The sequence below is a fragment of the Coffea eugenioides genome, chromosome 2, assembly GCF_003713205.1.
Source record: "Coffea eugenioides isolate CCC68of chromosome 2, Ceug_1.0, whole genome shotgun sequence".
NCBI classification, from domain to species: domain Eukaryota; kingdom Viridiplantae; phylum Streptophyta; class Magnoliopsida; order Gentianales; family Rubiaceae; genus Coffea; species Coffea eugenioides.
The window spans coordinates 52,808,932-52,828,469 of NC_040036.1; the positions used below are offsets into that span (position 1 = coordinate 52,808,932).

The window sequence follows — 19,538 nt, forward strand, 5'->3', positions numbered from 1 at the left end:
GGAAGTCAGATTTTGCACCAAATTTGGTAAACTTGTAGGCTGTCAAGAATTGGATGTTGTTCAGATTTGGAAGTCCAAGTTTGAATCAGATTTGGTGGCTTGAAGGCTGACCAAGACTAGGGCTGTTCAGATTTGAAAGTCCAAGTTTGAATCAGATTTGGTAAAACTTGAAGGCTGGTCAAGAATTGGAAACTAGAGCCGTCTTTCTTGAAAAATTTTTTTTTTGACCTTTGAATCAGATTTGGTAAAACTTGAAGGCTGGTCAAGAATTGGAAACTAGAGCCGTCTTTCTTGAAATTTTTTTTGACTTCTGTTGGGGTGTTTTCACACAATAGCCAGCTAGTTTAGACCACAATTTCACAGCAATTAACGTAAACAACTTGGACAGATTTGGTTTCAAGATCAAAGTTCCATGAAAACAAGAACACGGTTGAAGGTTTATTTCAGGTTTCAAGACTGCCAAGATTAACCTCTTTGATCCAAGAAGCTCAAGACTTCCCCAATAAGGTTTTGATGTTCGAGTTTTGCAAAGCAACAACACAAAGGTTCAAGAAACAAGTGCAAACAGATTCGGTATCCCAGCAAATTAATTCCAGCAACGACTCAAGGGAATGACAATAAGGTATGCAACACAAGAGATTTTTTTTTTTTGGATTTAAATAGAACATAAACACAAGACAAAACTGGACAGAAAATTTCAGACAACAAGTAAACAACAAAGACAGATTTCTGACAAGGAAACAACAAAGACAGATTTCTGACAAGGAAACAACAAAGACAGATTTCGGACTTGACAAACCCGAGCACTTGAGCTACGAATTTAGAAGACTAAAATAGATCTAAAAACGATAAAAAGGGATATTCGTGATACCTCTAACTAGCTCTGATGCCAGCTGATACGAGACGCGGAAGCTACTTCGGATCTAGAGGAACACGATGAAGATTTGACGGAGTTGAACCCGAACTTGGACCACTCAAGAACAGATTTAACGGTAGAGGACGCCACAATCAAGTATGTGTGCTTGATTGATAAGTCAAGAACAGCCTAGGATCAACTCTAGGATGTTCAACTTAGCTTTTACAAGCTAAGGGAATTTGCCACAAGGAATGGACGAAATTCTGGAAATTTTATTCAATACTCTCAAAAACTGAATGTAACATGCGGCTTGAGGCTATTAATAGCCGTGACTAAGACCTAATAAACTGGAAAAATAACAAGGAAAGTTCGGCCAGCCCCTTGGGCCTTCACTTGACCGAAAGCTAGCCCAACTAACTATAGATCCCCGTACGGCTCAGCGACGGTACTTAACTTCAGCTCAACCCGCCGTTTGGAGCTTGAACACTTGCATCTTCAATTGTAAGCAGCATTTTAGTAGTCGTGCAAGGATATTCCAACTCAATTCCTTCAATGGCCGGTTTCTCTTGGGTTTGGATGGCACGTACCAAGGCTTGGAGGGACTCCTTGAATCTCTTAGCTCGTGCTCGTGTCACTGGGCCTTGGGGCACTTTCACAGGGTCTACTTGTGCACTTTGGGCCTCGTGCTCAACCGCATCACATGAGACCACCATTGTGTGCCTCTCTAACCAAAAGATCACGAATGAAAAAGTTAGGGACACACAATTTATCCATATAAAATAAAAATCCATTGTGCAAGAAATACTTTGCATGTGGACTCTTTATACAAGATGCATAGATTTCGCCTAAGTCATGGTCATGGGTATATATCTCCTTGAGCATCTCAAACCCTAACAACTTGGCATCAAGAACAGCAAGCAAAGAATGTCTACGAGATAAAGTATCAGCTACCACATTCGTTTTGCCAGTTTTGTACTTAATGACATAGGAGAAGGTGTCGATAAAACTTACCCATTTGGCATGGCGCTTGCTTAACTTTGGTTGGCCCTTGAGAAATTTCAAGGATTCGTGATCAGTGTGTATCACGAACTCCCTTGGGCGGAGGTAGTGCTGCCAGGTCTCCAATGCTCTTACAAGTGCGTACAGCTCTTTGTCATACATAGGGTAGTTCAGGGCAGCACCTCCCAGCTTCTCACTGAAGAACGCACAAGGCCTCTTATCTTGCATAAGGACAGCGCCAATACCTACACCCGAAGCATCACATTCAATTTCAAAAGTCTTGTTAAAGTTAGGTAATGCTAGAATAGGTGCATGTGTGAGTTTGTCCTTGAGGGTGAGAAATGCTTATTCTTGGGCCTCTCCCCAATGGAACTTGTCATTCTTCTTGGTCACGGGCGTCAGTGGGGCGGCAATGGTGCTGAAATCTTTGACAAATCGCCAGTAGAAGCCCGCCAATCCATGGAAGCTGTGCACCTCATGGACGGATGTTGGAGTCGGCCATTGCTTGATGGCCTCAATCTTGGACTTGTCCACTTTGATTCCCTGTGAGCTCACTACATATCCTAAGAACACAAGCTCGTTAGTACAAAAGTTGCACTTCTTAAGGTTAGCGTATAGACGCACCTGTCGAAGTGCCTCGAGAACTAATCTCACGTGCTCCATGTGCTCTTGTTCACTGCGACTATTTATCAGAATATCGTCAAAGTAAACAATAATAAATTTTCCAATGAAATGCCTCAAAACATGGTTCATTAGTCGCATGAATGTACTAGGGGCGTTAGTCAACCCAAAAGGCATGACCAGCCATTCGTAGAGACCATGTTTGGTTTTGAAGGCCGTTTTCCATTCATCGCCTTCTTTCATCCTAATTTGATGATAGCCACTCCTCAAATCAATTTTGGTAAAGATTATAGCTCCATCGAGTTCATCAAGCATATCATCTAATCTAGGAATGGGATGACGATATTTCACAGTAATGGCATTAACGGCCCTATAGTCAGTGCACATGTGCCAAGTACCATCCTTTTTGGGGACAAGTACCACAGGCACAGCACAAGGACTGAGACTCTCTTTTACCCAACCCTTACCTAGTAGGCCATCAACTTGCCGTTGAAGCTTCTTTGTCTCCTCAGGGCCCATGCGGTAAGCAGGTTTGTTGGGTAGTGGTGCTCCAGGAATTAGGTCGATTTGGTGCTCAATCCCTCGAATGGGTGGTAAGCCATCAGGGACCTCGTCAGGGAAAACATTCTCAAATTCTTGCAAAAGAGCAACCATACTCGAAGGCAATGCCTTATCGAGTTCAGCAACATCTAAAAGCACATGTTTGCAAATCATGAGAAGTACAGGCTTATCAGAATTGACAACTTTTCTAACATCCTTAGCCTTAATGATCATGTTTTGCTTCCTAGTGGTAGGTGCAGTGGGTGATTTGTCATGCGCAACACTAGGTGTGCTCACTTGACCCTTGGTCGATGGCTCACTTGTAGAAGTGGAGCTCCTGCCAGGGTCGGCCGTCTTTTGCTTCCACTTTTGATGGTCTATGTCACACTCCCTTTGCAATTTTAATTGGTCCTCATAAACTTGTGCAGGTGTGACTGGTGTGAGGACCTTACGTTTGCCATCGTGCAAACGTGTGTACTTATTTGCCCTTCCATCGAATGTGACGTGTTTGTCAAATTGCCAGGGCCTCCCCAAGATGACATGCGTAGCATGCATAGGCACTACGTCACATACGACTTCATCAGTGTAACTTCCAATTGTGAAGGGAACGCGTACCTGTTTGAAGACGCGTACCTCGCCATCCTCACTTAGCCATTGGAGGCGGTAAGGATGCAGATGCCTAGTAGTTGGGAGCCCTAAACTCTCAACCATGAGCAAGCTTGCCACATTCGTGCAACTCCCACCATCGATGATGAGGCTACACACTTTGTCACCGATCTTACAACGAGTGTAAAATAAGTTCTCTCTTTGTAGTTGCTCGTCCTCCTTGACTCGGCCGGTTAGCACTCGTCGTGCCACCAAGCAACCTACTTCCCCTTGGATAGGCGAGCAAGCATCCGCAGCCGAATCATCCTCCAGGCAGTCATCGTTGACCATTTCGGGCTCTTCCTCACATTCGTCATCATCGGACACGATCTCGCCATTGTGAGTGATTAACATGACCCGTTGGTTTGGACATTGAGACTGAATATGTCCAAACCCTTGGCATTTAAAACACTTGATGTCCCTACTCCTAGTCTTAGGCGTCTCAAGAGGTGCCTTCGAAGCGGATCTAGGTGCATCAATGGCTTTGTTAGGGGTAAAATGGGTATTGCGGGCAGAGGCATTACCTTGAATTCGGCTAGAAGAAGTTGGGGTAGCCGAATTTCCAGCTTCGTAGGTCGCTCTCCGTGGTTGTTGCCCCTCCATGAAGTCGAGTTGGAAGATTGGAAGGTACGAGCCCCACGCCTCAATTTCTTTCCCCTCTCAGCCTTGATGGCTAACTCAAGAAGGTCATGGATGTCCACATACTGTTGGAGCTCCAAGGCTTCCTGAAGGTCAGGATTGAGACCTCTAAGAAACCTGGCCATGGTTGCTTCGCCATCCTCTTGAATGTTTGTCCTCATCATGGCCATTTCGATCTCCTTGTAATAGTCCTCCACACTCATGTTGCCTTGAGTGAGGGTTTGCAGTTTGGAGTGGAGATCTCGATTGTAGCATCAATGCCTTGAGTTCTCGCCAAGTTCGGACTCGTGGGTCTCCCATTCTCCTTCTATGGGTCCGTACTTGGTCCCACCAGACTAGGGCGTAGTCGGTGAACTCAACGGTGGCAACTTTAACTTTTTGTTCCTCACTATAGTCGTAGCAGTCGAAGACCATCTCAATGCGGCCTTCCCATTCCAAGTAAGTTTCGGGGTCACTCTTGCCTTTGAACGTGGGGACTTGAATTTTGAGTCCCTTGAGTTCGTTTTTAGAGGTGTCCCTCATAGGTCTTTCAGCACGTTCATCATCCTCACTGCCCGAGTAGGCTTCACTATTTGCTCCCCTGGTGTCACGGTTACTCCGGTTGTGGGATCTAGAACGAGAACCACGTGTGAGACTCTTGGAGAGTTCATCAAAGCGAGTATGCAGTTCCTCCATTTGTTGCTTGCTAACTCGCCTGAGCTCGTTCTTCATGGCGGTGAACATCAAGGAGTAGTCGGTGGGTGGTTGTTATTGCTCCATGCCTCTCTTGATACCCTGCAAAAGGTTAGTAACAAGAAGAAATAGTGCAAATATATCCTCACTTCACTCCCTTAGTGTATCACTCTCGCTCGTGTTTGTCACTCAAGACACTCTTTAACAATCTTACCCAATGCCTTCACCTGTCGGTTTAGGTGGATGAGAAATGCTGCTCAAGCCCAACAATTTGTCACCAATTTATCCACAAGAGTATTCAAGAATGCAGGACACAATTTGGGTGAGATTTTGAGATGGAGTGGACGAAATTTGGAAGGTTATTGGCGGTGGACAGACTTGGAAATAACGCTAAGAAGGAAAACCCTAGGTTGCCTAAGTTGTAGGAGTGGTTCCTAAAACGTAGGAGGGAAAGTAGGAGTGGTTCCCTAAAGCAATAAGAGAAAATAGGAAAGTGTCCAAGTGCAACAAAGAGTTATCCAAGTATTTTACTTAGTTTCCTAAATTAATTTGGACAACAAGTTAGTCTTGGAAACTCCTTAGGAAACCTCCTTTGAACAACCTTTGAAAACTTCCAAATTCCTCTCTAAGTCAACTTGCAAATCAGATTCGGTAGCTCCTTATTCCAGCCGAAGCTAACCTCTGAAATTTCCAGATTTTCCCCTTCTTAAATCCTCCCCAAAGTCGGCTAATTCCCTATAAAATCCCTCTCTTCACAGCCGCACCTTTCTCCAAGAAATTCGGCCCTTTCTCACTTCAAGGAACAAAGCAATTCGGCTCTCCCCTTCTCTTCGCAAGGCAAGGCAGCTTTGGTTCTTGTTTCAAGACAATGGCATCCCAAGATAATGTGAGCAATGTCACTCAAGGGTCCCCCCAACGGGGCTGCTCAAGAAGCTCCCTAGAAATTTAGTCCTAAACCAAGAAAGCCCCGTATGGATGCAAGAACGTACAAGAAACTTTTTATTCGAAGGGAGGTGCAAGTGTTCAAGGCTCAAGAAGGTCAAGAACCTCAAGAACCGCAAAAGGTGGTACAAGTGATCAAAGTTCAAAGTGATCAAGAATTTCAAGAAGAGGTAGGACAAAACTTTTGAATGCTTTCTTTGTCTTTGCTCAAGTACACTAATCATTTTTTATACTTCTTCTTCCTCCCAAGGGTATGGCTCCCAACAAGTCTTGCCATCAAAAGCCTTACCTTGTTTCATGTTTACCCCTATCCAACATCATCCTCCAGACATCTATGAAATACCGTACCCATGGGAAAAAGAAAATATTGAAAGAATTAGAAACCACTATGAGCTTGAACTTTTCCGCTCATATGGTGGATCAATCCTCAGTCCCTTCGGTACAAATCCTGAATATCCTTTTTGTCAGATCTTCATTGCCAATCCTACTGAATTCCCAAAAGAATTATTGATGTGTGTACGGGTCAAAGCCCACGCAATGACTTACATGTTTCGAGTCCCATTGGGCCCAGTCACGCATGCATGGGCCAAGCTATTCAAAGAATCATTCCAAGTTCTAGTTAGAGTTGTCCAAGACCAACATGGAGTTCACAAAGATATTGAGGGCTTGGAGAGAGACAATCGAGCCATTTATACCATGATCCAAGCCCATGAAGAGTCAAGCGGGCCACCAAGAGAATAAGGCCTTAGGCCCCATCAATTAGTTAGCAATTAGTTAATGATTAAGTAAGAGCATGGGCCGGCCCATCTTGTTCCAAGAGCATGGGCCGACTTTTTCCTTTACCTAGCCCCTTTAGGGTTTTAGTCACTTTAGCCTATAAATAGGCTTGCTTTGTAAGGTTTAAGGGTAGACGTTTTATCAATAAAGTTTTGCATATTTTCGATTCTTCTTGAGAGAGAGATTCGACCCCTTTACTTGCTTTGGCAAGGGTTTTGAGCAGTCTTGCGTCCTGTCCTAGATTGTTCTACCGACCTATTCCCCTGGAGTATTCACCTTCATCGGAGTGTCGTCTACCGTCTTGAATCAAATCGTGTCGTCCGTTTGGTTCTAGATCCCGCAATTCCAAGCGTTGGACATCCTCGCTAGATCCTTGGGCAAACGTGCTACGTGTCTCGAAACGTGTTGATCGAGGAACGTATCAGTTGGCTTCAGAGCTTTGGTAGAGGTATCTTTCGTTATATCCATATTTTTCGTAGTTGTGTCGTAGAATTATTAGTACTTTCCGCTGCCTTGTTCAAAAAAAAAAAATAAAATCACTGTTCACCGACTGTTCACCCGACACTGTTCATCGTTACTGTTCACCGATACTGTTCATCCGAATACAAATCTGTCCAGCCTTGTTGTTTGTGTTATCCAACTTGTTTACTTGGTTTTCAAATCTGGATTTTGGCAAAACTTGTTGGAATTTTGTGAATCTTGAAGAGAACTTACAATAATCTTGAGCTTCTTGAATTCTTGACCACAATCTTGAAATTTCTGAAGTTCCTGACAACTTCCTTGAAAGTTCTTGAAAGATCTTGGAGTTTTTGGTAGTTATTATTTGTGGACTTCCTTGTTTTGTGTCGTGGTTGATAGTTGTAGTCAAGAAAAAAAAACAGAAAACAAAAACGAAAAGAAAAAGAAAGAAAAGAGGAATCGGTTGGCAAGAAAAAAAAAAGGAAAGGAAAGAAAGTGGCAATCGAATTGTTTTGAATAGGGAACCAAATCTGATTTGTGTAATCTTTCTTAGAGTAGAATTTGGAAGTTACCAAAAGTTGTTTCAAGAAGATTACCAAAGGTTGTTTCAAGAAGGTTACCAAAAGTTGTTTCAAGAAGATTACCAAAAGTTGTTTCAAGAAGGTTACCAAAAGTTGTTCAAGAGGAAAAGGATTTTCAAAGGGTTTCCAAAAACTAACTTGTTTCCAAAATCAATTAGGAAACTAAGTAAAGCACTTGGATAACTCTTTGTACTCACTTGGACACTCTCTCTCCTACCTTTTTAGGAAACTTTCCCAAACTCTCTCATCCATTTTTTTTGGAAAGTTTCCTAAATTCTCTCATCCATTTTTTAGGAAACTTTCCTAAACTCTCTCATCCATTTTTTTTGGAAACTTTCCTAAAGTCTCTCATCCATTTTTTGGAAACTTTCCTAAATTCTCTCATCCATTTTTTAGGAAACACTCTTAAAATTCTCTCATCCATTTTTAGGACCTTTCCTATATTCTCTCATCCACTTTTGGAAACTCTCCTATGTTCTCTTCCTAGATTTTAGGAAACTTTCCTACATTTTCTCCTACATTTGCTCCTAGATTTTAGGAACACTTTCCTACATTTTCTCTTACATTCTTGTGGTTACACTTGTGGAAAGGTTGGTAACGGTTGTTGGACTTGAGCAGCATTTCTCAACTACCTAATCCAACAGGTAAAGGTATTTGGTAAGTCCATTAGAACGCTTCGAGAGATACACGAGGGATGAGCACATACACGTGAGCTTGTGTGACGTGAGGAATCTCCTTTTCTTTGCTTACCATTTTGGCAGGTCACGCACTCATGCCTAGAGAAGTTGCGTCTTACCCATACAACCAAGAATCTTGGAGAATGAGCCTCTCAAGAGGAGGGGTTTCAAGATGCCTACTCACAAGTACTCTAGTTCCATGCAATCCAGTTCACAACATGGGTATCATTCACTCCGGGAGGAGATGCAACGCCACCGTGCTTTGTGTGTATATGAAAGGTATAAACAAGATTGTGATGAGTATGAGAAGGAGCAAAGAAGTCTGCGTAGAGCATCTAAATCGAGGTCAACTTCAAGCAAACGAGGTGCATCTAAGAAGTGTCTTGACAATCAAGACGAGGAGTTTGAGAATTCTTGAATTGAGTCAAAGCTTCGTGAATCAAAGGATAAATTCCGAAGTCAGACTAAAGCATTGATTGATGACATGATGGAAAGACTTAGCCAAGTGCTGGATTCACACTTGGAGCAACTTAACCATGTGCCAACTGGTGGTAATAAAGGAAAAATTCAGTCTAGTCCCTCGTTGATTGAAGAGCCACATACGAATGAGTTGCTGCCGAGCCGTGAACAAGAGCTCCCCAATGAAAAACAAAACTCAAGTGCAACGAAGGATCAATGGTCCGAGAAGAAGGGAGTGGGGATAAGCAAGAACAATTTGGCCTTAGTGAAGAGTCAAGAAAAAGAGTTGACCATGTCTGCAGACATTGAATGTGTGAACTGTGACAGCCCCACCTTACCCTAAGGCGAACCAAAGGGTTCGGCGGACCGCCTGCCCAGCTCTCGCCAGGACTAACGGTTCGGTATAGAACGGGCTAAAATAATCCGGAACTTACCAACACGGGTAAACAAATCAAAATGTTAAAAGTGAAACCGAAGTCGGCTATGAATAGTAACCGACCCGTCAGAACCCAACCGAAATAGCAAGCAAACATTCACATCTGAACTTTAGCGATTACAATCCAAAATGACATACAAAAGTTTTCAAAAGTTAATATATATACACGGTTTGCCAAATCAAAAGATAAAACGCCCCAAAAGTACACATAGGATTTTAATCAACGAGTTATACAAAAGACATGCCCAACTAGCTCAATTTGGCAGCCATTTGTCAAATCCAGACCAAAAGTGTTTATTTTCCTGTAAGGAAAACAAAAGGAACAGAAAGGGGTGAGCTTGCGCTCAATGAGGTACCAAACAGATAGCATTAAAATCATGGCATTTCACATTTAACAAATCAGATACACATGTCAGATGTAAAGTAAAGTAACCAATGATTCAAATCAGAAGGATACAGGTGGCTCTCAGGAGCCAAATTTCCAGCCAAACACTTGATCCAAACCGGTTGACTCTCCGTCAACGTATATAGAACCAACGCGTCCGTAGACCTCACTTCGCACCGAGTTCCGTCCACCAAACACCCCTTTACCGGGCCCGCTCACCGTATTCGAACATAAATGGTAATACTCGAGTATACCGGAATCAAGGGTCTCAATACCCAAAGATCCCCGAACAGACTACCGTGGTTCGTTATCTAATCGTCCAGGCCCTTGCCGGCCCGACTCGAATAACTTAGCCACAGGATTGAGCTCATAGGTCATAGAAATCCGAACAGATGCAGACACAGATAACAGATTCAAATTTTGCATAGTAAATTGGCATATGAACAGACAAGAGAACGAGTGTGATAAAGTACACCCTCGTCTCGAACAAATAAACAGATTACAGAGCAGAAATCAAGTTAAACAGCAATGGAGGGGAGTGGTACACTCACCGATTCAACTTCAAAAGTTTTTACTTCAGATTGGCCTTAATCGCCAAGAAACCCTAAAATAATCACAATAAACCAATTGAAGGTTTCACATCCATAATCGAGTAAACAAAATGCACATGAGGCTCGACTACTAGTCGTATGCCTCGCCAAATAATTACAAATGCAAGGGTACAAAACATGATTTTTGGGAATAAAAAGATAACATGAAGAACTAGGTTCAACAACCCAAAAGCCCTTTCATTTCTACCAAAAAGGCAAATCCAACTTAAAAGAACCAAACGGCCTAGAAAATCGGGCAGCACTTCCCCTAAATTTCTTACTTTTCCAGCCATTAAGGCTTCATTATTTCTTCAAATCAGTCCCAACATCTCACACAAAAGTCATCTCATTTCCAAAAGCCGTTCACGAGGCTCAAAGTAGTACAAGTACAAAAGTTAGCTAGGAAATGACCGGAAAGAAAGCAAGCCCTAAAACATGCAAACAAGTACAAGGAGACTCGATAACGAGTCATAAACCAATGCCAAGTATGACCCCAATAGGGTTCCATAAACATATACAAACATTAAAGAAAACCAGAAATTTCGGACATGTCAACCCATTTTTGAGTGCAAACAGGTCAAAAATGCAAGATACTTCATCAACAACGTAAAACAGATTCACCAAAACGCATTCTAGCGGAAACATCATAACTCAGGCTCTACAAGTCTAAATCCAGAAATTCGAAAACTGGTTGAAAGCTAAGAAACAGGGATAAATTTCATCAGAAGGCCTCAACAACCAATTCGGAAGCAATCTAGACCAAACAACCAATTACAGTCGCAAATCCCAATTTCGGGTAAAACCAGAACAGCAATAGTAATTTCGACTTTTCTCATTCCAAACTACTCCGATTGACCTGAAAATTTGTAGGCACCTCTAAAATGTCATTCCCTACAACTTTCATGTTTTGAGGTAAGGCCAATTCGGCCTCTATCTAGGACCAAAAATTTCGGACAGAATGAAGAACCAAGAACCCTAATTTTCCAGATTTCTTCCAAAACAGAAATTAATTGCAATCTTCCACTTTTTCCACCTCCTAGAGTCATTAAACATCAATTCCCATCATCAAGGATAGCCACAACATCACATTCATATTAAACCAGAAAATTCATCAATAAATTGAAAACTTCATGAATTCATCCAAAACCAAGAAGTAAACCACAAAATTCATCACTTTAACTACCACTAGGCACTAATTAAGCTTCATTAAGTGAAGGAGAAAGTTCAATCACCACTCACCTAGTAAACAAGAGAGGAAGATTTGTTTGTCACCTTAGCTTCCCAAAACACTTCACCAAACCACTTACTAACACCTAAAGAAGAGATTTTATGGAGTGATTTGAAATTGTATCGGTTTAATTTGAAGATTGGAGCAAGATTATGAAGTAGGAAGTTGGAGGATTTTGTTCTTCTCTTGAGCAAGAGGTTCAGCCACAAGCTTGGAAGAAATGGAAGATATTTGGTCAATTTTTGGGTTTATGTAATAAATGGTAAAAAGATAAATAGTAAGTCAAATGTAAGAAGGAATCTCTAAGTGACACATGTCACTTTCATTAATTACTTGCCTAACCTTTTATCTCTCTCACACCAACCACTTGGTAACCTCTAAATATCTCATAACAACCGATAAATTAAATCCAGTATCCAAGACTTAACCTAGTTGGCCGAATTTTCCCGAACTTTTCGCACTAGTGGGTCCCACGTCCGGTTTACGCTCTTAATTTCTCAAAAACTATACGATACTAGAAAAATCCTCTAAAAACTATATTTACTCATAAAAATTATCTAGAAAATTTTTCGGATACAGAAAGTGCAGCAAACAAGTCATGAAAAATGCGAAAACCTAGAAAATGCAATTTACGGGTTCTCACATGAACACTTTGTTTGCTAACCGGATAACATGTGTTTTGTTTAGTATATCCTCGTTTGTGCAGGTTAAACAAAGTCAAGTAGAGTTGGTCATGGCATATTCCATCCCGAAGTCACTTGGACACTTTGTGAGTTTCCATGGAGTTTGTCTTCTAAGAACTAAATCTCTTTGGTATCAATTCATGGAACAACGTCCAATCAAATCTGTCCGCACCATTGGAGGATTCATTCGAGCTCATCTTAAAAGGGAAATTCCAGATTCTACTTCTTGTTCTTTACCTATGGTTCATTCATCACCTTTGCCTTATTTTGAGCATGTTACTAGCACTAACTCTTGTTGCTTTTACGTAGATCTTGATGAGGAAGGACTAGCACTAGACTCTCAAGTTGAATCAATGGGTGGAAGAAATATTGAAGTGTCAAAGGGAGTTCTCACATTTAAATCTTGCTATAAACCTTCTTACTATTTAGTTAATAACGTTCCCTTATTTCTTTATCCAATTTCTGAATTATTTCAAGTTGAAGGTTATTTTGTGTTTGTAGGTTGTAAAGCTGGCCAAAATTTCCCAACTATGACTAAAGAGTTGCAACCTGATTTCGTGCTTGTTCTAGATGCATGTGGCGCGAACGCATGTGATTTATATGGAGTGCGTCTCACTTCATTGTTGCCGCTTATGCTGGGTGATGCACACAAGTGTGTCAATCACAATCCGAATGCTACCCTTACCTCCCTGGGTCATGTTTATATGGGTGTACAACACGGGTGGTTCAGTGTCCTACCTCCAGCTTGGAAAGTTGAGCCGATTCAACAATGCCTAGGGCCGAACTGTACCATCTTGCACAACCAGATTCGGGGCTTCCCTAGTCCCAACGAACATCATTATAAAGTGCACGTGAATGCCCATACTCGAAGACAAATTAGAGAGCTTTGTGTTGCAACCTGGAACGTTCACAAGCCTTACACACGTTCCTTCTTACCTTGGAGAATGTCCTTGTTCGAGAGGCCCTTGAAGCTGACTAAGAGACATGTGCACCGAATTATTTTAATCATAACATATGCAAGTGTTATTCAATCTAAGAGGGCCAATATATGGAGATTTGAGGTGTCATACTGGCAACTCTTGTTAGTCTCATTCATTCCCATCCAGATTTGAGGACAAATCCTTCTCAAGAGGAGGGGACTGATGTGGGTACGGGTCGAAGCCCACGCAATGACTTACATGTTTTGAGTCCCATTGGGCCCAGTCATGCATGCATGGGCCAAGCTATTCAAAGAATCATTCCAAGTTCTGGTTAGAGTTGTCCAAGACCAACATGGAGTTCACAAAGATATTGAGGGCTTGGAGAGAGACAATCGAGCCATTTACACCATGATCCAAGCCCACGAAGAGTCAAGCGGGCCACCAAGAGAATAAGGCCTTAGGCCCCATCAATTAGTTAGCAATTAGTTAATGATTAAGTAAGAGCATGGGCCGGCCCATCTTGTTCCAAGAGCATGGGTCGAATTTTTCCTTTTCCTAACCCCTTTAGGGTTTTAGTCACTTTAGCCTATAAATAGGCTTGCTTTGTAAGGTTTAAGGGTCAGAACTTTTATCAATAAAATTGTCTTATTTTCGTTCCTTTTTCTAAGAAGAGTGTTCGAGCCTTTTACTTGCTTGGCAAGGGTTTTGAGCAATCTTGCGTCTCGTCCTAGATTGTTCTACCGACCTATCCCGTGGTGTAGTCACCTTCATTGGAGTCGTCATACTACTGTCTTGAATCCAATCGTGTTGTCCGTTTGGTTCTAGATCCCGCAATTCCAAGCGTTGGACATCCTCGCTAGATCCTTGGGCAAACGTGCTACGTGTCTCAAAACAAGTTGATCGAGGAACGTATCAATTATTATGGTATTTTTGGTGTTCGTGTCACCAATATCATATTTTGATGGAATTTCAGAGTCCATTTTTCAATAAACCATTGGTTCAGAATCTTAAACAATTTCTTCAATGGTTTAAGCCTTTATCTTATTGGAAAGATCTGTTTGCCACAAATCCGATCATCTACTCCTCCATTTTCATCGTCCTTGTCATCTCATAAATAACCAGGTCCAAGCCCTATCCAATGCAGTTATTTATAGGGAATTGTCTCATACTATTTTAGACCAAGAAGTTGAGTATGGAGAAGCTCAGAGATACATATTCCAGGAGAACAGATGCATTCCCCCTGAAATTTGGCCAGGATCTTATGGATCATGGCATTATCAAAGTTCTCATCCTTATTGGACCTAGATTCGCAAGGCTAAAAAGGAGTGGACTGATAAAATGAACTCAACAGAATTTCAAGATTCCCAAATGCCTGAAAACTTCACTCAGGACCCAGGATCTTCCAGTACACAAAAATCATTCCACAAATATCGTCCAGAATGGAAGAGCATTGAAAACAAAAAGAAAAATAAAAGGAGCCATGAAGATTGGATTGAACAAATGAATATCACTGACCCAGATTCTACTCCTTCTGATACCCCTGATGAAGACTGGACAATTTGAAGACACAAGGACCCACAAGGTCCCATGTGCTTGCCACTACTCAGACATAGGCCTTATCTTTTATGAAAGGCCAAGTTACTATTTCAAGGGCCAATTAGCTGTTCAAATAATCAAGGGTCATTTACCCTTTGAAATCTTGTAAAGGTTGTCCTTTAAAGTTTTTAAGAGTCAAATTGTCTTTTGATGTTTCGAAAGGTTGTTTGTCTTTTCAAACATTCTAGAGTCACTTTGTAATCTATAAATAGATGAGCCTTATCAGCTGAAAGGATCATCGGAGTTTAGATCAAGTCTTGTATCAAAAATCTATCAATAAAATTTCAAGTGTGTTTTCCTTATGACAGGCTAAAACTTTTGCATCTTGAACTTGGTCCACACCAACAATTTGAACCTGTACTTTAAGAACATCAAGAAGATGGGGCTCTGCTAAAGACATATCACAAACACAGTTCCAGCATTTAACGTTGTTTCCACAGTTGCAATACAAGCATGTTGATATTGTGTAAATCTGGTGTCCAGTAGTGCTACTCGGGCAACTACCGGGAGTCCTTTTCTTCCATGAAATGATAAGGAGATCCTTATAGCTCCAAAATGTATGTGGGTATATCCTTGTTGTTTCCACTGCAAAGGAAAATCATCCGGAATATGCAAAGTTATAAACTGGTCCTTTTTTGTAGCAGGGATTGGATGTTGATCAATTTTGGAAGTTTGGATATATTCTTTAACTCCTTTTGGATGATATTGAATTAAGGATTTTATCACTCAGGAAGGGGAGAAAGACTTCTTAGTAAAGACAGTATAAGGATTAATAAGAGGTAAAGAGGTAGGATTAACCACCTCTGGTTCAATAGATACTTCATAGAGATAATCTAATTTACTACTATTAGTCTTATTTAATGAAAGTCCACTAGACATAGATACAGCAGATGAACTAGAAGAAGCCATAAAACAAATATTAAATACAAAAAACTTTAAGGGCTTGGGTAATTTCAACATGACTACTCTTTTTCTTTTCTGATTCTTGTTTGGCTAACTCTTCTCGCTCAATAACAGAAAGACGATGATAAAGCATATCAATTCTAACTTGTCTACTAACTATAGTAGAAGACATAGGATGTAAAACCTCAGCAGCATCTTTTTGGTCTTTTTCGTAAATATCTATAAAGAGCAAACAATTTTCTTTAGTAAAATTATCATAAGCACACCAATGATTACCTTCAAAGATACGATTACGAATATGTTCATACCAAGCATTATAGTTACTATGTAATTCTAACCATTGCATATTAGTATAATATTCACTCACAATATTCATGCAAAATAACAGATGATAAATTCTTCCTCATTTCTCAACATTTCCTGGTTGAAATGGATATGGGATCATTTCCTAAAATGCTGCATTTTAAACAAAAGACAAATCTAAACCAGTTGACCCACAACCCTTTGAACCTCGACCATGCAAGCCAAGTCCAAAGCCACAAGACCCTGATACAGACAGCTTTCAAGCGGCTCGTAGTAGTTTTAATGGTTATCAAATTCCTTCTTCATGGGTCTACCAAGCACCCAAAAAAGATCAAATCTTGCATCCCTACTACCAAAAGTCTCTTGATATTCTAGACAAGGAGGCAAGAAACCAAACAAAGAAGATTGTTCCAAAATATGATGTTGGACCATCAGAACCTCCTCCACAGGTAAGTTCTGGGTTTGGAGCAATTCCTTTAAGGAATTGGCCTACCTCGAACTTCTCCTGTTTCTTTTAAAGTAGAATCAAAAAATTGAAGCTGAACACAAGAAGCAAGAAGAAGAAAGACAGAGAAAACAAAAACAAGTTGTACTAGAAACTTCTTTGATGTATACAGTACAATCTAATCCTTCTTTTTCTGTTCAACAGGAACAAAAGCCGATTGGATCTACTAAAGTTTATGAAAATCCTTTATCTTCTATGTTAGAGGATCTTCATCAAGATTCAATTCCCTGCCGTACTACCTCCAAGGTTGACGACAATTCAGAATCTCAACCTTCTGACACAGAGGAACAAAGTACTATAAATTCTTCGGAAGAATCTTCTGAATTTGAATCAGATTATGAATCCCCAGATTCAAAAGAATTCTCTGAAGAAGAAAAGGAAGAAATTCCTCTTATTCTTATGAATTCTGAAGTTGTTGAAGAACCAGAATCCGAAGCAGAGGAATAAACATCAACCAATAGGCCTCCTCCAAGACAAGATTTTCCCAAAGCCAAAGGAGTACAATTATTTTCAATTGATGATATTCCTGCTGGAAAATGGGAAGCAAAATTCCAAGAATTTCATGCTTGGATGACTGCTAATCTTCATGAAGAATCTCATTTTGAAATTCTCTCAATCTTTACTGCTCATTTCTCAGGCATTTTAAAGGATTGGTGGACTAGCCTTGGTGATGCTGATAAAATGACTTTCTTGACCAGACAAGATTTTGCAGAAAATATAAACATCCTTCATTTGATGTTTATTGGAGATGTCAAAGAAAGCAGAGAAACTAAGAGAAAAGGGTTTTTTCAGATGAAATGTTTATCTTATGATCGGAAAGACATAAATAAGCATTTTAAAAGAATGGTTAAACTTTTTTATACTCTTGGTGCAGATATCAATCTCAAACAAGCATTTATCAGCTCCCTACCAAAGTCACTTGCCGAAGGAGCTGGGATATATATATCCATAATAAATATGGATCCATCCTTAATCTCACAACAGGACAAATGAGACAGGCAGTGTTATTAGCTCTTGATGATCTATGTCACAACAGAAAGGTTATCCGAGAATATCTCAAAGGAGATGTTTGTCTTGATCAAGCTTGCAAGAAGCCCAAGCTTATTATCAAAGGAAAATGCAAAGCTTGTGGACCTTTTAAGAGAAGGAAAAAGTTTAAAAGATTCAAGACATTCAGCAAAAGATATAAACAATTTTCAAAAAGACCTTTCAGGAAAAGATGGAGATTTTTTAAGAGAAGAACTACGCAGTTCAGAGGGAAGAAAGGATCCAAATGTTTTCTTTGTGGAAAGCCAGGACATTTTGCAAAAAATTGTCCTCAAAACCAAAAGGGAGTACATCTTATTTCAAAAATTCAGAATGAGTTTAATTTACAATTTTCTGATTTAGAATCTGAATTTTCTGAACAAGAAGAACAAACTGACTCTACTCTTTTAGCTTTACAGGTGCCAGAAATCCTCATGGCAAGACCTAAGGAACATGGAAAAAGGCCCATATATCCTCAAGCACTTGTTCATCTTCTCTTGGGCAAATATTCTACGCCTATCCCATTAATTGCCTTCTTTGATACTGGAGCTACTCTATCTATCATGAAAAAAGATGTCTTACCAGACTATTTTTGGACTTCCTATGAGAAGGAATTTACTGGAGCTGATGGGAAATCTTTTTACACAAACTTTGTTACTAAGAATCCCATTACTCTTAAACTTCTTCCAGACTGTACCATTACTACCCAATTCCAAGGAGCCAATCTTGATTCTGGAAAAGATCTTTTACTTGGCTTTGATGTTTACAGAGAAGACAAATTTTTTATTACAGCCAGAGGGATCAGATCAAAAAAGTTTTTCAAATGTTTTATAGAGATCCCTAATCTTTATTTAATAGAGGATGAAACCTCTATTTCCTTAGAAGAAATGTGATACCCCAACTTTTAGGATACTATTGTTGTTTAACCTCAAAGAGAATATTACGGTTTCTTTATTTTATTGTTTTGATTTACAGATTAGAAACCCTAAATTCTAGAAATAAAGTCTAATCAAAACCCTAGTTTCATTTGTGACTGACCATTTTCTCAAATTTCTCATATTTCAACCGAAACCCTAATTTTAATCACTGGAATTGTAAAACCCTCACGTTTTCTCAAAAATGCCCTTTTAATTGGAAATTATGATTTTATAATAACCCTACCACCCAATCACCTCACAATAAGTGCAAATGAACATGAAAGTAAAGGTTTTCACTTTTCTTTTTCAAATTGGAGCAAGTTAGGGTTTTCACGTGTATCCGTAGTATAATTATCCGGTACGGAGCGAGGATCAAATTTGGTGCTTAAGAGTGACTTTTAGGTGAGAAATAATATGTGATTAGAAGAAATGATATAAAGTTAGTGAATAGGAAGAAAAAAACCTAGTACGTGTGATTTAAGGAAAAACGGTGCGAACCGACGTGTACCGTGCGCTACCGATTGAACACACCACTTGACCACCACTTTCTTACCATACAAGCTCATTAATATTTGAGCAAAATATCTCCTTATTTCCAGCTAGCTTTGACCGAAATTTAGGGCTAAAAATGCAAGGGAAAAGAAACAAAAAATGAGTGGTGGTGGTGAAGCCACTTGTTGGCCACCTAAGGGCCATTGACCAAGATACTTATCTTACCTTCTTATCACTTGGAGCCATCTTTCTTCTTCATTTTTTCTGCTGCTTGGCCGAGAGAGAGGGAGGAAAAAACACCAAGGGAAAATTGCTCCATTTCTTCTTGAATCTAGCCACCAAGTGAGAAAGAAAGAAAACTAAACCGATTAAAGCTATCCTTGAGTGTTTATTTAGTGAGGTGTTGGTGGAATTTTGAAGGGGAAGGTAGGGTTGCTCTTGGTAAGCACTTAAGCAAGGTAAGGATGATGATTTCCCCATTTCTTACTCATGATCTTGTTTAAATTAGCTTAGCATCTCAAATTTGTGGTGAATGATGGTTGTTATCATGTTTTGGGTGTTTTTCCTTTTAGTTACATGAATTAGGGTTTGATGGATTGCTGCCTATACTTGATGTATGGTTAATATATGTTGTATCCAAGATTATATAGGGGGTTTTGGTAGCAAGTGAAGCAAGAAATGAAGAAA

At 40.2% G+C, this 19,538-nt stretch overlaps 1 protein-coding gene across 1 annotated transcript; it reads right to left on the reverse strand.

The window, feature by feature from the left end:
• Window positions 1-1,552: 1,552 nt before the first annotated feature.
• LOC113759879 lies at window positions 1,553-2,995 on the reverse strand. The gene is made up of 3 exons (XM_027302457.1): window positions 2,875-2,995; window positions 1,868-2,100; window positions 1,553-1,753 (listed from the first exon to the last, which is right to left on the reverse strand). Exons 1-3 carry the CDS (start codon window positions 2,993-2,995, stop codon window positions 1,553-1,555), a joined length of 555 nt encoding a protein of 184 aa, XP_027158258.1.
• Between the last annotated feature and the right edge of the window lie 16,543 nt (window positions 2,996-19,538).